The sequence below is a fragment of the Phaseolus vulgaris genome, chromosome 5 (assembly GCF_051622355.1).
Source record: "Phaseolus vulgaris cultivar YP4 chromosome 5, ASM5162235v1, whole genome shotgun sequence".
In the NCBI taxonomy this organism is placed as follows: Eukaryota; Viridiplantae; Streptophyta; class Magnoliopsida; order Fabales; family Fabaceae; genus Phaseolus; species Phaseolus vulgaris.
This window is the reverse complement of record NC_143502.1, coordinates 38,892,667-38,910,268: the sequence shown is the minus strand read 5'-3', so window position 1 is coordinate 38,910,268 and position 17,602 is coordinate 38,892,667. Positions and strand designations below refer to the sequence as shown.

The window sequence follows — 17,602 nt, the reverse complement described above, 5'->3', positions numbered from 1 at the left end:
GTAAATAGGTTTTACCTACTAGAGGATCTGTGGATAATGTTATTAAACGTAAAAAAAATTAAAAAAGAAAAGAGTTGAAGTAGAGCACATTACATATGAAGGTAGTAGGAAATTTTTAATAGTGGCTACCATGCTTAATTTATAAGTGAAATAAAGTATTTTAAAAAAATGAAATAAAATAATATTATGTTGAATTGGAGAATATATGACTCATGCTCCTTTAGGTTCCTTAAATTTTGTGGGTGGAGTAGTTATAGAGATTAATGCAATAAATTGTATATTTGGGACAAAAAAAAATTACTATAGGTGTATTTAGTATTTTAGCGGTTACATAAGGATTTCTTTAATAGATAAATCAATTTTATTTTATTTTTGTAGTGTCCATTTAAAATAATAATACATGACTTTTCTTTTACACACATTAAGAAGTTCTTATATATAAAAGTTAAAGTATCACTCAATATTTCAATCTATTTTATTCATTTATTGTTAATAAAAAAAATAATAAGACATAATAAATATCACGAGAAACGATTTCTACGTATGTGGAATAGAAACCAATACATAATAACAACTATAAAAAAAATAATATACGATTCCATTTTTTTTTCATAAACTTCAAATTCAACTATTTTTAAAACAAATGTCTTACCAGATGATTTCTCTCTCACTCACACACACATATACATATTTTAATATATTAAAATATAATAAAAATTTATTAAATTTTGTGAATATAGAGATATATGCTCATGCTTCTTTTTTTTATCAGCAATAACGTATATATAAATGTGAACCACTTCAGAGGTAGATCAACCCTTATACAATAAATACATAATCCAACGTCCTAACAGTACTCTTCAAACCAAACAGGCAAAAACACAGTCCACTCTAAGAACCTAAAAACCTAAAAAACATCAAATAACCAAACGCATACATTCCAAATGTTCCAAACACCAACTGGAAAAGGAAATCGAAGTAGTGCGAGATTTTGCAGAAATCCAAGACCAAACATTTGCTTGCATCAGGGTACAAACTTCAGACGCGTCAGTCACACCCTTGTTGAAAATAATAGAATTTATGTGATTCCATATTTCCCCCACGACCCCCACCCAAATTGTATTTAACACTTCATTAATCAAATTGGAGGACATAATCATCCTAAATTGGACAAAGTTTGACTTAGGATCATTGTGAAACACGAACGACATTCCCAACCACTTAAAACAAAAACACCAGACTCGCTAATGCTCATGCTCATGCTACATTAGTTATGAATTAAAAGATCTAGAAGTCTGTAATTAACTTTGAGGATTGATATAAAAGAGTTTTGAACGTATGGACATTTGCACCAATATAAATCACATCACTAACCAACCGACTAATAGATGTTAATCGCACTACATTGTGCTCGGTTGACTTGGATTAATATTGATCTGATTCTCTAATCTAATTTGCAAGTTTCTATTCCAATATAATTCTAACAACTACATAGTTGTCTTAAAAAACAATTCTTAGATGATTGTTTGGTCATCCCACTTAATGTTGCTCAATTAGTGGGTCTAAACACGTATTTAATTAATATTAACAGGATAACTCGTAAGCTAGGTTGCTCCTGTATATAAGTAGCTTAATTTGTGCTACCTTCGTCGCTAACTAGAGAGGTAAGATTACCTAGATTCTCTTGCTTTTGTTATCTTTGATTTTGTAGAATCAAGAAGATAGGATATGAGGCTGGAACCTTTGGTGATTCTACTTATGATGTTGAGAGCATCAATGTGGAGAAGAAGAACTTCATTGATGAAATGAACATGAAGAAGAAGTTTCCAATGAAAATGAATACCATAACCCGGGTTTTACGTAAGGTGGAATAAGCAGTGTGAATAATCATCATTACATTCCCAGGCAGGACTTCAACAACAATCATGGTGTTCACAAAATTGGGATTCATGGAAGCGACTGATAAAATTTAAATGTCATGTTCGTATTTGAGATAGATAGATATCTGTTATGCTGAAATATGTATAAACTAAAGTGTATTTAAATTAGGGAGAAGATTTATATAAGAAGTAGTTATGTATGAGATTCGAATTAGGATGTTATAAAGGTATAAAATGTAAGTTTTATAAATTTATTTTTATAGTTTAAAATATTTAAATAATTAAATAGAGATTTTTTAAAAGAAATTGAGTTAAATAAAATTCTGTAAACTATGATGCAAACACACAGTTATGTATCACAACTTTAAAAGCCTCACTTTCTTTTCTTTGAATTTAATTTTGATATTTTATTAGTATACAAATTTTAAACAGTCATTCCATTAGAATGATAACTTTTGGTGAAAGTAGTGGTGGTAAAAAGTAATTATCAGTACATCATTTTACTAATTTTTAATTTATATGGTAGCCTATCATCATGCCACTTGCTAACATTTGTTAGCAATTGTGTTTAGCCTTCACTAAAATTAATTTGACAACTCGAAATAAAAAAAGACACAAATTAAATATTAAACTATACAAAGAAAAGTGAAAAAAATAGATTAAGTAATTTAATTTGCTTAGAAGAAAATTAAGAGTTGACACTGGAAGATGATTTTTTTGAAAAGAATTTCCTGTTATTCACCCACCAACCAAACACCCTCTAAAAGGCTATCAATTCATTTTTTATGATAAAAATATACTCAAAACCTTCAATGCAAAGGTACTACACTCAGGCAAGTTTATTTCTTTTTTTAATATAGGAGGAAGAATTGATAGAGAAATTTAAAACATACAAATCATCAACAAATTCGTATAAAAAATCATGTTCGTTAATGTAGAATCTTTTGTAAAGAAAGATCACGAGCCAACTTGTCAATTCAACCATTTATTTCAGCTCCAAATGAAAAGTAAATAGATTTCTCTCAACATCTTTTATTTTTCTTAATTTAAATTAATTGTGAAATTAAATTAACTACCTTTTACTAATCGGCAACGTAATTGGTTTATATCCATAAATGATCGACCGTGTGGCTTTGGTTGCTTCTCAAAGGCCAAATTCATCCATTTCTAATAACACTGATCGTGGATGTTTGTAACATTGCAACGCCAAGCTCAATAGTGCAAGTAACTTTGTTGTTTGATCCACCTGTGTAATTCATGATAATGAAAATAACAAGGAAATATACTTCACAAACTAGGAAATGTATTCAATATAATAAGAATATTAGAGGTAGAAAGAATTCAAATTTTCAAATTCAATTAATAATTATCTAAATTCATTATTTTAAGTCCATTTTAATGAATTTATCTAAAATCAAAATTCATATTTTTATATTTTAAATCCAGTCAATTTAATTAAATTGGAATTGGATATTTTTTTTATCTTCAAAATCTGAAATAATTAAGTATGACCCACTTAGTTATGAAAAGGTAGGATGAATTATTTTGAATTGGGCTACCACATGCAAAGTCAAGTTGGATTGGACCCAAGTCATGTAATGTTTGGTTGAGCTGGATCTAAAACTAGTCAAATTAAGCACAACAAAGTCAAATTAGGTTAGGCTAGGTTGGGTCGTAGTTAAGTCAAGCTAGGACAACCTAGACCTAGGTCAGCCTAGGTCGATCTAGGCTAAGTCCATCACAGGCTAGATCATGCTAAAGCCATGTCAACTTAGTCAAGTTGGGCCTAGTTCATATTAGGTTAGGTCCGACCCAACTTAGGCCAGATTGATTCAAATCCACATTAGTTTCAATTAGGGAGGGTCCATTTCACGCCAACTCAGGTTGAGACAATTAGTACCCGCTGAATTGGTTCATATCCATTATGGGTTAAATTGGCACGGGTCCAAGTCAGGCTAAGCTAGCCCGAGTCCATTTCAAGGCAAGTCAATGTGGGTTCACGTCAGGCCTAATTAAGCCAAGTCATACCAAGCTTAAGTCGAGCTAAGACGAGTTCGACCCAAGTTGGACTCATGGTGGTGAAAAAGACTTAAAGAATATGTGTGGGGGAAGCAAGGAGGGTGGTTGTTTCGATGACTATATCTCATGGAAAATATTATTATGTCTAGAAATTAGTTTTTGGAAGAATAAATGGATTTGAGGAGAAGGCTTAATGGATAGATATCCTTGACTATATGTAAATTTCATGCTTAGGACATCAATATTAAAGGAGATGGGTAGGTGGAACGATAATAACTAGTGGAATCTAGAATGGAGGAGAGATTGGTTTGAAGGTCCATGTATCTAAATCAATGCAAGAATGAACACAAAATACTCTTAAAACTTAAATTGACTTATAAGAATTATACAAATGTATTCTAGGGGAAGAGCAAGACCTCTATGATATGTTTTTGACAAAGTAAGGTTTTATCATATGCTCAACATTTTGCATGGAGGATGTTACAAAATAGGATAACAATTAGGGATAACTTAACCTATCATGCCTATGGTATGTGTGAAGCATCAGAGGAATCAATGAGTCATCTCTTTTTCAGTTGCTCGATGGTCAACTATGTGTGGAATGTGTGCAATAAAAGGGGGGAGTAAGTACAACTTACGACAACCAAGTAAAATACCATTTTCAATAGGTTAGGATGATGGAACTGAATAGTTAAAGGAACAAGATTTGGAGAATAGTGTGGATTGCATTTGTATGGAACATCTGACATCAAAGAAATAAAGTAATATTTAATGAGGTGATGCCAGATTCAGATGATGTATTTATTCTAACACAACTAAGGGTTTGGCTAACAAATAAGTTTCCAAAGACAAAGTTTACATACTCATAAAAGTATTTTTTGTCTAAAAACATGTATTTTATCCATGTACAGGTAGTGTGTTTGAGGTTTCAGTGATCAGTGTAATACCATGTGGTGATTATGGTAATGAATGGGTACTCGAGAAATTGATATGAAGAAGAGTCCTAGTAAACATAAGGAAAACTTGGTTTATTCACTATAGATAACAAGTACGTAGGCATTGTCATCACAAATGTGATAAGGAAACTTAACTAAACCAGCTTAATCTTTTGGTTCCTTGCAAGTGGTCTTTGTATGCATGTACATGTCTTCTATGATGAAACACGATTCCTTGGAAACCATGCCTATCAACTCCCATAAAGGGTGGTCCGCCATTCCAATTTGGTTGTAGGTGTTGAGATAAGAACAAGAAGTAGGAAGGATGATGTATCCTAGCCTTAAGTGAGGAAGGTGAACAAATAAGAATGAATCAAGGTGATATATGTAAACTTGAGATGCATGAATAATGTGAGGAATACTAGTGTAGTAGAACATAAATTATGTATGATGTTTAATTAGTATCTTTTATAGAATAGAAGTAGTACAAAATCAGGTTTTATATGATTGTGTTAAGTAGATAAGTGCATCTAGGTGGACAACGATTTAATTATGAGACATAGGAACAACAAGTTACATAGAGCTTATGGGTTGAGGGTTATATTATACATCTCTATGCGCTATGTACCATTGTAAATATTATTTTTAATACAAATTACACTTGGTTATCAAAAAAAGTTGGGTTAAGTCGAGCAAATCCCTAATTATGCCAGTTAACTCGAGTCCACGTTAGCTCGAGTCGATATGAGTCTATGTTGGGTTGATCCAAAGTCAATCCAATTGACTTGGATTCACACGAGCCAAATGGGATCAAGCCCAAATTGGGTTGAATAATCCTAAACCAACATCGAGCTAATTTGACCCAAGTCCACATTAAACCAAGTCGTAAGAGTCCATGTCAAGTCAAGTTGAGTCGAGTCTCAATTATGCCAAGTTTAGTGGGACACAAGTCAAGTTGAGAAGGGTTAGGCAGATGTTGATCTAAGTCAAACCTTACCCAACTCAAGTCAAATGTAGGCCCAAGTTGGGTTGGGTTAGCCCGAACCCAAATTGGGCTAATTGGGCCTAGGTCGTCTAAATTAAGTTGAGTAATAAATCCCACATCAGGCAAAGCATAGGCTAAGCCAAGTCAATATAGCCCAAGCTTAGTTGGGGCAAGGCGGATTAGGTTCACCTTAAGCCTTATCAAGGTAAGCCTACAATAAATTGAATCTGGACGAGCCCAAGTCAGGTGGGGCGTAGGTCTAGCCTAAGCCAGGCTGATTTGGGCTTGACTCAAGTCATACCAAGTTGGTTTAAGTCCACATAAGGCAAAGTCGGTTCAGGCTGAAGTTAGGTCGGATGGGGTATGGCCTAGGTAATTTTGTGTCCATAGTCAAGATGGGTCAAATATAGCTAAGTTAAGTTAAGCCTAGGCAGGTTATGTTGGGTCAAACCTAAGTCATGTTGAATTAGGTTAGTTTATTCTAACTCTTGAGTTATTGGAATTAAGTCAGGTCAAGTTCAAGTCAATTTGGATCGAGTCAAGCTAAGTCCATGTTAGGTTGGTTCAAGGTTAGCCCAATTAGTCAAACCGAATTGAGCATAGGTCAGGCTTAGTCAAATCATATCGAGATCAAGTCAAACTAAATTGGACTAAGCCTAGATCAGACTTTGTTCGACCGAACAGAGTCCAGTTAGTGACAAGTTTGATGAGGTCAAACCCATGTTTGACTGAATTTAGCTAAATCAAACACAAGTCAAATTAGTTCAAATTTAAATTTAGATCAAATTAAAAAAATAATATAAAATATATTCAAATATAATTTAAATTATTGGAAAATTTCAATTCAATTTAATTTAGTAACTAGATCCAATCTATTTATTACATTTGGATTGAGTTTTGACCAACCCTAACGAGTATTTTCGTTCTAAAATTCGTCCATATCCATTGAACTTCACATTTCTTTCCATTTATGAAATAGGTTTTATGCACTACCATTTCTTTGAATTGAATCAATGATGAAAACATAAACTTTTCTTAGTAATTAGCATATACCAAAATACTGAAAAGAGTAAGAAAAGATATACAAGAAGCGGCAAAAACGGATGTGTACAAAGAATATTGTGTAGCTAAATGATTTGTGTTGAATTGAATTGGAGCTTTTCAATCAGGCAATAACTCAAAATGGCATTTTGGTATAGTCTTTTCCCAACATAAAGCAAGTTGCAATCGCTGATATTAATTTTAAAAGAAGAAGGAATTAACGATGCCGAATTATTTTGATATCAATCAACACAACACAACCAATACCCTTGAATGAGGTGGAATTATCCTATTTTGTCCACATATAAATTAGGACAAAACGTTTAATTGAATAACATTTTTAATGGGAATCGCACTTAAGCTTGCCTTATTTGGTGACAACACATGCACAACCCCACCATTTTATTATTTCAACTTGACTTACGAAACCTCCATTTCATTAGCCTTATCGTGCTCCCTATAAAACCAGCTTCAGCTTTTTCTTTATTCTCCATGCTAGATCTCTACTTTATCTATTGCATCCAAAGTTTTATCTGGTGAGTTCATTTTGGAACCATACTATATTTATACTCGCATATGCATTGCACCCTCTATAAGAAAAAAAATTGATAATTTTTCATCAATATGAATTACATTTACTTTCACATTATTCACCAACTTTTTAAGAATTTAATTACTATACAGTTATAGTGTAAAGTTGATTGTTATTACTTAGTCGTAAATTATTATTTTCCAATTTTTGTTTATATATTAAAATCGGTACAACATATTTTTTAAATATATTTTATAAGATTTAAAGTAATTTACATAATGAATGTGAAGTATGAGTTAAAAGAATAAATGAATGTGAAGTATGAGTTAATCTCTTCTTTACTTATTTATTTACATAATATAGATAGATAGATTCTAATAAGAATGATAATAATAGAACTTGCACTTTGCATGGAATTTAATTAAATTCAAACTTTATCAACTTTTATCCGTTAAATAATTCCTTGATCCATTGCTTAGTATAACATCCATTGGGTTAGAAAAGAGCATAAAGCATATGAATTCATCTGTCTGATGACTTTTGCTTCTTTGTGGCTAAGCTAAATCCAGTTTCCTATATAAAGAAGAGTTCTGAAGGAGAAGGTGATATCAGTAGTGTCAGAATGAGGGTTATGGCCATTGCATTAATTTTGATGGTAGCATGCTGTTGCTGTGTGGCTGGGGATAGGTGGAGCATAAAGGCCCAAATGCATGGAAAAACCAAGCAACTTAGTAACCAGAATAATCATCATAGCATCCCTCTCAAACACTATGGAAAAACCCCTGCCATAGCCCACTTTGACGTCATTGATGATAATGATCATCATTACATCCCTCCCAAGGATTTTGATAAACCTGATTCTGGCCATTATGATGCCACCGACGATAATCATAATCACTACACTTCTAATATGGATACTTATGGCAAACCTGGAGGACTCATTAAAACGCATGGTTAATGATCCCACGGGCTTCTTCCCTCACACATGCATCTTTGTGGCGAGGAACTAAAATATATCTGTAACTTTGTGCGTAATGTGTGATAAATAAATCAGTTACTGCTAGCTATGTAGTGTGTTAGAGTAGATTACGAGAAATTCTGGCTGATCCTTTCAGAGATACAAGAATTTCTCAGTACTCATAGAACTGAGCGTATCTCAGTGCCTCTATATAATGTCCCCTTCGATCAGTGTGTACCTATAAAGGAGTGCAGTATTATTATAATCATCGTTTTCTGATGATAAATAAAGATATTAGACGCTTTGTTTGCTTGGCACTGCCCCTACCACATTTCTTCCAAAATAAATACATGCACTGTGCTTATACTTAAAATTATAAAATGTAAATTATCTATATCAATTTATAGCAGGAAACATCGATTCTCCTCTACTCTAAATATATAACTAATAAAGGCCTAATAATTACACCAACACCTATTTCTAAAAACATTAAGTCTCTTATCATATTTTCGATATCAATCCTAATGATATTGAATATAAAAATTTATGTCAGAAAAACCCGGTCAAATATTTCAAAATGACCTAAATTTTAAGAAAATCTCATTCATAATTATATAAATGAAAATGGTTCATCTAGTGTCTATGTAATTATTTTAACTAATTCACAAATATTTACACGTTCAGCTCCAGCAAAATGGCCCTTAGCACTTCATGTTGATGACAGCCAGTGTCTGTATATATTATATACAAAGTGTGTGAGATGCTAAGAGTTTACTCAAGTTTTAGAATCACTGAGTTGAAATTAGGAGTCACTTAAATTTAAAAAAAAAAAACAAGATATAATAAAAAGTTTGTGATAGACTTATCTTAATATATAAAAATTAAAACATTAATGCAACCATTACATCTTTATTCACCATTCTTCTTCAGGGAGGAGGAAATTTTTCCATCATATATATATTAATAGATTTTCATAGATATTACACCTCAGCCTTCTTTTCCACACTGGTTACCCACCATCAAGTTAATATAAGGAAATAATTATAGATAAAGGGTCACAAAACCAAAACATAACTCCACCTTATACCCTATCTTGTTTCTTTCATTTGGTTGTGATGCCCTTGTTGAACAGCGTGTCTCCAAAAGTATGAACGTTTGCAGCCATTTTAAGTTCAGAATTTGGAAGTCTGAAGCAAAGTTGGCATGTGATGAGAGTATCAGAAGCAAATGGCACCACTTTCATTATCCCATCACGAAGTTACTACAATCAGCCCACAAAGTCATGGATCATGTGCCCTCCAAGGTGATGTCTAAGCTGCTCCTCTTGCAATTGTTGTGGGTGTTGTACTCCTTCAACGCCATGCCTAAGACCCAACGTTAGTGACACAGAACCAAGTCCACCAACCTCAAGGCCACCACGTCGGTATGGCACAAAACCCATCAGTGTACCATCCATGGTGTTTGATGTCATTTGGCATTCCAATTTAGATCTCTTCTCTTGACTCCATTGTTCTTCGTTTAACCCACTTTCGTCAGCATTGCTTGATTCCATTTCCATACCCTCAAATCGGTTTTCAGGTATTGAATTCATACCAATATTGCTCAAAGGCATATCCACTCTAGGTTGGCTGGTATCACCTTCAGGACCAGAAGATGTTCCCTCATGTCTACCACTCTTCTCCTTGGTGCCTGTTGCTTTTGTTTCCAGCATGTGTATTTCCTCAACCATTGGCTTCCATACTCGTACTCGAGCATTTATGAACCAATTTGATACCTGCATTAATCAGTTACACCATTGTTTCGGTACTAAAATACAACATGAAATATATTACGATCATGATGATAACATACATTAATTTAATTTAACTAGACCATTAGAAATGTCTATTAAATTGAATACTATTGCATTAGTGTACAACTGTAGATCAGCATGTATACTATAACATATTAATGGAGGTCAAACTGTAAATATATAGCATACTGTTATACTTTTTGGAAGACATAACTAGGAAGAACCACATTAGAACACTCATTTTTGGAAGTCAAGAAATATATTAAAACATTTAACCAAGGCTATGAACAGCCTTAAAAGCTGCGAACGTGAACATATGTCAATTATTATACAAATTCAATCAACAGAATAAAAAGCCTTGAGACATAATAATGAATTTGAAGGAAAAGGCCCCCACCTGATTCCGTGATAGACCTGTTTGACTAGCCAGCCTGTGTTTATCAGTGTCTGTAGGGTAACTGAAAAGAAATTAAACAGCAAAAAAGCCAAAATGTTCAATCCAAGTGTCTGTGTGGAATAGAGAAAAGAGTCACGGAGCAAGAAATAGAGACATAGAGACAAACTTACGGATGAAGAAAATGCTCAAATAACCAGGCTTTAAGAATTGCCACTGCACGCTCTGGCAACCCTCTCTGGGGCCTCCACACATGCTGCTGGGGATCAAGATGATCCGTAGTACCCTTGCCAGATTTGTTCCTTAGAAAGCTTTGGTCCATGCTGCATCTTATCCTTGCCATAGTAGTGTCAGCTTTACTGCCAGTACTGGTAGAGGGTATTGACACATCCTCTCCCAAGGCTTCGCTTATAAGCTTGAGCTGATCTGATATAGAATTTTTTAGGCACCTGAAGTGTTTTGATACTGACTTGAGAGCCATGGAGATGTAAGGAGTAGCAGAACTAAGACCCGCTACTGACTCGAACGATGAAATAACCATTTGCATTTGTAGATGGTACTGCTTGCATTGCCTCGTAACCTATAACAATGGCCCAACGCAACTTTTTCAAATTAAACAAAACCAAAATGACAATACTTCACCAAAATTATAACTATAGCATTAGCATCATTGAGATAATCAAACTATTCTTCTGACACTTGTAAAGTCACTATTATAACCTAATTTTACATTTATCAAGGAACTGTATTACAGCATGCCGTAAAAAGTTACAATGAAGCAAAATGACATGTTTTTTTTAATACCTGTGACTTTATGTAACAAGCAAAAATTCTTCTGGCAAAAATATTACCAGCATGTTGAAGTACATTACTTAAAATAACACAAATACCCCGTCAGTTTGACCAAGTTGACAGTAACTAGGTAGGGCATGGCTTCCACGTACTAAATATTTTCTGATGATGTTAGAATATAGTACTGGACTTTGTAAGGTAAGTTTACACGGTTGACCGGTTGACTAATACTATTCTTGCACACAAGATAGATTTTAAAAATTACCGTGTACTTGAAGCAAAAGTAAGTAACACTGGTAAGTTAGTATGTGTACAATGAAGGAGGGTGCATTTTCAACTTTTGCTCTGCCCTGAAACTACAGTTACTAACTCAACCATTAGTAAACCACAGTCATCCTACAAAACTTATAGTTCAGAATCTTTGATTTCAGTTCTTAAAATGGTGCACAATAGGATTTTTGGTAACTAAGTATGAAATTGAATTCACAAAAGCATCTCAAAATTCCCAGGCCATGTCGTAAATGTTACTCATTTGTAGACATGATGGAAGGATTACCAAATTAGAGTTAAGATGAGACATTTTTTGTAAATATAATAGAAGAGAAAATGTAAATCTAATTAATCTATGATCACTAGCTACAATCATGATGTTGACAAGATTAGAGATATCTTTAAAAATTAACATACATAGCGAGTTTCATGGGGATGCCAATTAAGAAATTGATTATATTGATACTTGGGATAATTAAATAAACAAGAAAAACACTTCATAGTTTTTCGTTTTGAAGCAACACACAGTCATTTTTATTGAATAACTCGATGATTTTTTTCATCAATTGCAGGCTGAAAGGCAAGAACTATAATTTTATTATTATAAATTAAGTTTAATATAGAGTTTGTTTCTTATTCGTAATTTGAGGACAATAACATGATGCTTCTTAAAATCTATTTATATGTACATGAGAATTGGACCTTATTATCAATCAACCAATATTCATCTATTCCTTTTTTAATTTTCTAAGCGTTTGGAGAAACCTACAACTTAAATGTATGAGAGAGATCAAGCAATGCCAACCAAGGAAAGGAACAAGATAAGAGCAGCGATTGAAGAGACAACACATGAAGAAGAAAGTAACTAAAAAGGTCTTGTTTTAACCATGAGGAGGTTAATCAAAAGGGATTTAATCATCTCAAATCATTACCAACAACCCTGATGATATTATATTTGTATAACGTCATTATGTGATGAGACCTTTATATTCCCTTTCCCTTTGTTGAACACACATTACTCCGTTACCCTTCTTAGGATACCGTTTAAGCAATTTATGTTTGAACTAGCACAAATCACTCTCTATGATGATAACTTCATAGGTAACAAAAGAAAGCACAAAGAAAGCAATTGACAAGTTAAAACGTGAACAGGGTCATCGTTTTGTTTTCCCATATTCTCCCTGGAAAGTGAGGTTTAAACGGATTTTCTCTTAGCATTGTAGAAATCAAGGCCTGTTGGTTGCAGCAGACGCAGCATAAAAGTATTTGTCCTTTTCCATATTAGCAGTAAGTTGTTCCAAACAGACATTAATGTGCAAAAAGAAATCCACAGAAATTAAAATATAAAATGGAAACAGTGAAACGAACCTCCTCTTGCATGTACAGTAGTTTTGCCTTCTTCTGTTGATAATCTGGCCGCGAAGAAAGATCAAAGCTACTTCCAACTCCCAAATCAGCACTATTTTCCTTTGAGAGATTATACAACATAGTTGATGAAGAACCTGAGTTACTACCTTTTGCAGTAACCCCAGTTTCATTGACAGTAACAGTATCTGCAGAAGTAGAAGCACTAACTTCTGGAGAAACCCGTTCTGAAACATCATATGATTTCGCAAACTTTGCACCAGATAGACAGAAAATCTCATCTAACAACTGTTGGACAGACCTTAAGAACCTTGAACTCTTAAGAATAGTAGCATACCCGGTGAAAGGGCCAAGGGGACCCACACTTCGGTAACTAATAGTACTCTTTGAAGGCATTCCCACCGTGTCTTGAACTGATTTCGCACAATCTCTAGAAACAATAGACGATTTCATGTACTTCAAACAACGAGGATACTCGGACGTAGACCCTTGCTCATGTTGAGAAACAGAAGGTTTGGGTTGTGCATTCGATGAAAGTGACAAGGATAAGCTCTGAGGAAGTGAATCACTCGGGATATTATCTATTGCTCGATTTGTCCATCCAAAACGAACCGGATTTGACTGATTTCCATAACTCGGTTGTTGAAGCTCAACTTCACTAGCACCACCCACCCAGATGCTGTGGTCGTTTTGTTGCATTAGGGAAGTCATATCTTGCCTGGTGTGGGCGCTGATAGAAGTCGACTTCACAATATCTTGAAAAGCATTCTGATACAGTGGAGAAGGAGGAGGAGGGGGATTATGCAGTACACCTAATTGCTTTTGAATTTCTCTATCACTGATTTCATCAGATGCATTGCTACACTGTACATCCATTAGTTCATTGTAAGAAGACACATTGTTGAGCTCAGAAGGCAAAAAAGAATTGGCATTACTTGCATAATTTACAAACCAATCAGATCCTTGTTGGGGAGCACTGTTCCTCCAATTTCCCAAATTACGAATCTCACACTGTTCCTTGTGGGAAGAATGAATAGCAGGCATGGAATGGGAAAATGAACCATACTGATTCATCATCAGCCTATTGCTCGGTTCAGCTGCACCTATTTCTTGATGATACTCCAATGCGTTCTTTGGAGCAGACAAAGGATTCAAAGAAGTGGAGAAGTTTGGCATTTCTAGTGAATAAACAACTGGTTCATCAAGCATGTTAGCATTTCTAACATTCCTAACATGAAGAAGGTCAAAGTTATTAAACCCCGGCTGCAAAGATAACGGTTCAAGATTGTTAGGGAATTCGTGCAGAGGTTGAGAACTGTTTTGGATTCTCAATTTTTCGCGCCGAATTTGCTGTGCCACATGAGACTCAGGCCTTAAACTGCTCATTTCCCAACTTACCAAGTTTAACTATCCGATGACGAAACCTCTTCTCAATGTTCAATGAAAGCCTTTCAAAATAGATCAGTCACTGCATAAACTCAAACCCCGTCATAGCTCTCTCCTGCACACAAATTCCACATCACCTTATTGGTTAAATTATGAAGAAGAAAAATACAAATTTGTAGGAGATAACAGTTATTACACCCCTACCCTAGTATAATTTCAGAAATTATTATTATTTTAATATCTGAAACACATTGCACTACAGACACACAAAGAAAGAGATAAATAAGAGAGAGAGGCTGCAGCTGCAAACTGCAAACTGCCATCATAAATAATAATACCACTAATAATAATAATACAATACACAAGGCAAGACAAGACTGTGAGTGAAGTCTGAAGAAAACGATCTAACTGCATAATTTCCTATAATATTACCACCTTGTACATGATGTTTCAAATAAAGTTCCTTGTTCTAGTTTCCTTCCTCAATTCTCGCTGTAACTTGACTCCTTGCAGCAAAATAAAAAATAAAATAAAACAAAAAGGTGGAGAGGTAGCTCCTCCTCCCTTACCAGACACCAAAAGTAATACTTCTCTCAAAAAACAGCTCCAATATGATGCTTTTCCCCCCACCAAACAGCGCAATATCTAAACCTCACTGTCGGTAACAAAAACATGGAAGGAGAACCACACAATTAGCACTACAAGAACAAAAACAAAAACTAAAAGCTATACGTAAACCACAACGACAACGTTAGACACCTCTTAGTGGCAGGCAGAAATAGCAAGTGAAAACCCTAGTTGTAGGGCTCCCTTGAAATAGATCTATGCCCTCACACATCCATAGCGGCCTCCTCATTTTCAAAGCAAGATAAGAACGGGTTGAGCCACAGCGGAGACACCTTGAAAGCATTATTGTTGAATATGCAGAAACAAGAAGTAGGAGGTAAGAAACACGGACTACTACGTTGTGTGTATAGGGAAAACGACGCAGAGACATGAAGCGGCGAGAAACAAAACGACACACAAAAAATCTAGTGTTTCAAATGGAGGAGCCAAAAAAGAAAGAAAACGTGCAGTTCATTATTATTGGTTTGGACAGTTGAAAGGGTGAGAAGTATAAGGAACTAGTTAAGGTACTTTCACCTGTGTCATGGCAACTTGGCGATGATGGAGACCAAACCAGTTACAATTCAGAAGAGAATGAAAGAAGCTTTCACTACTACCACCCTAGCCAGCACCATAATCATTACCATGATGGCCCGTTAGCTTTGACGTTTAAATTAACGTAAAGTTGCAGTTAAAAAGTTAAAAAATAGTATAAAACTACGCAAGCATTGGAAAACAGTGACACTTTCCTCATCCAATGTTGAACAAGTGTTGTAGGGGCCCCTGCACTTTCACCTTCACCTCCCTCCTTTTTATTTTGCATATTGTGTGTTTTTTATATTCTGCGTTGGAAACTTTCTGTGTGTTTGTTGGAACTTGGATGCGACGGAGTCTTGTAGGTTCACAGATTGTTTGCTTCCTCCAATTCCTTTTTCCTATTTTTATTTCAAGTGCTTGGTTTTGTATGGCATCAATCAATAAGACACTTTCAACTATTTCTGAACAACTTTTAATTGTGTGATGTGATGGGATGCTTACAAAAATTTATGGACATTTTTGTTTATGTCCATTTTTTTATCGACAAAAAAAAGTGTCAATGGGATTTTAAAAAACATACATATTATTTCTTGATCTAATATCTAATTATATGATTAGTAAGAAAATAATCACATACCTTATTAGATTAAAGTACTTTTTATAAAAAATTCATTAAATAGTAATTAAAATTAAAATTAAAGAAAAAAATAATTAGTCACTATATTAATTAAATTATATACTATTTTAAAAAATAAAAAATTATCTGTATGTAAAGTAATTTCTTTTATTAATAAAATTTATAAAATAGTTTCTAAATTGGTATTTAAATTAGCGATATTTTAACTACTAATATTTTAGATTTTAAATTGGTATCAATTAGTCTTTTGAAAACTAATTTAAAATATAAAATATAATAGTTAAAACATTGGTTAATGGTTAGATACCAATTTAAAAAACTACTTTCCACATTTTTATTAATAATAAAAACTATTTTAGATACCTATAATTTATTTAGTCTTTAAAATGTCTCTAATTTAGTACAATATTAACTAATTATTTTTATTTTAGTGTTTATAATTTGATGATTTTCTTGTAGTACATTCATATTTACAAGTTATTTTTTAGCAAAAAAAACTCTAGACCAAATTTGGTAGACTTCAATTATTATTTATCAAAAACAAAATTCTATAACATTTTTACAATTACATTCTCTTTCATATCTTTTTTTTCCTTTTATGTACATAATTTTTTTCTCATCATATTATCATGTCTCTTTACTTCGAATATATTCTAAATAAATCTGGATAAGTTTCTAAATTTTGGCGCCTTGCTTGTTTTTATTTTCAACATTTTTTTTATCAGCAAGAAAGAATGAATGAATAAATAGAACGCAAATCATGAAAATAAAACACACTTCACCTAGCAACCCACACCCTAAAGAGGGAGAAGAGCCAACACCTAAGAGAAGAAACCGAAGTACTAACAGAAGTTGCCTAAACTTAAACCAACAGAACTAACAATCCAAATAAATGAAAGAAAGAACACCAACAAACAAAAGAAACCAATACATAAAACCCTACATAACTTCATTAAATCTGAGAATTTGTTGAAGAAGAATTTATTTTCTCCTACTTTAGCTAAAAAGTGTTAGTATTTTTCTTAAATTGAATTATTATCATTTATATACTAACTTTAGATATTTCACTCCGACTAATTTTTCGATCTAATGAGAAATTATACTTTAATATTCAAGTTAGTATTTAAAAAAGTCAAGATAATAATAAATTTTTAAAAAAAATTATAAAAACCAAAATCAATGCTCAGACCTTGGGATGATTACTTATTTAAACTATTTTTATATGTATGTATGAACCTTTGGAGAAATTCAAGTCTCCTCTAATCATGATTTTGTCACTACTTAGATATAATGTCTATGTTAATTATGTACTATTACTTAATTGTTTTGGACGATGGTACTTGATTCATATAAATTATGTGGAGAAAGTATCCATTTTACTAAATTGTTCAGAATATCTGAATTTATTAAATTTTCGATAACATTTTGTTTCTACCTTTTACATAATGGATTATGGTATGGGGTTGTCCTCAC

At 33.4% G+C, this 17,602-nt stretch overlaps 1 protein-coding gene across 3 annotated transcripts; it reads right to left on the bottom strand.

The window, feature by feature from the left end:
* Positions 1 to 9,455: 9,455 nt before the first annotated feature.
* On the bottom strand, positions 9,456 to 15,884 carry LOC137835710 (uncharacterized). Of its 3 annotated transcripts, XM_068644327.2 has the most exons (7): positions 15,493 to 15,884; positions 15,109 to 15,248; positions 14,919 to 15,004; positions 12,967 to 14,464; positions 10,710 to 11,116; positions 10,540 to 10,600; positions 9,456 to 10,124 (listed from the first exon to the last, which is right to left on the bottom strand). In XM_068644327.2, the coding sequence occupies exons 4-7, from the start codon at positions 14,347 to 14,349 to the stop codon at positions 9,618 to 9,620; spliced, it is 2,358 nt and encodes a 785-aa protein (XP_068500428.1). In that variant the 5' UTR covers positions 14,350 to 14,464; positions 14,919 to 15,004; positions 15,109 to 15,248; positions 15,493 to 15,884; the 3' UTR covers positions 9,456 to 9,617. The 3 variants fall into 3 exon arrangements, with proteins under 3 accessions (XP_068500428.1, XP_090158395.1, XP_090158396.1); XM_090302269.1 differs by lacking the exons at positions 14,919 to 15,004; positions 15,109 to 15,248 and having other exon boundaries at positions 15,493 to 15,624; XM_090302270.1 differs by lacking the exons at positions 15,109 to 15,248; positions 15,493 to 15,884 and having other exon boundaries at positions 14,785 to 14,920.
* Between the last annotated feature and the right edge of the window lie 1,718 nt (positions 15,885 to 17,602).

What these genes read in the sequence shown, in the direction of transcription:
- LOC137835710 (XM_068644327.2), bottom strand. Translation starts at nt 14,349, where the DNA reads ATGAGCAGTTTAAGGCCTGAGTCTCATGTGGCACAGCAAATTCGGCGC. An exon ending in TACTGTACATGCAAGAGGAG is followed by an intron (nt 11,117 to 12,966) that starts GTTCGTTTCACT and finishes CCATTGTTATAG; the next exon opens with GTTACGAGGCAATGCAAGCA. An exon ending in TTTGAGCATTTTCTTCATCC is followed by an intron (nt 10,601 to 10,709) that starts GTAAGTTTGTCT and finishes ATTTCTTTTCAG; the next exon opens with TTACCCTACAGACACTGATA.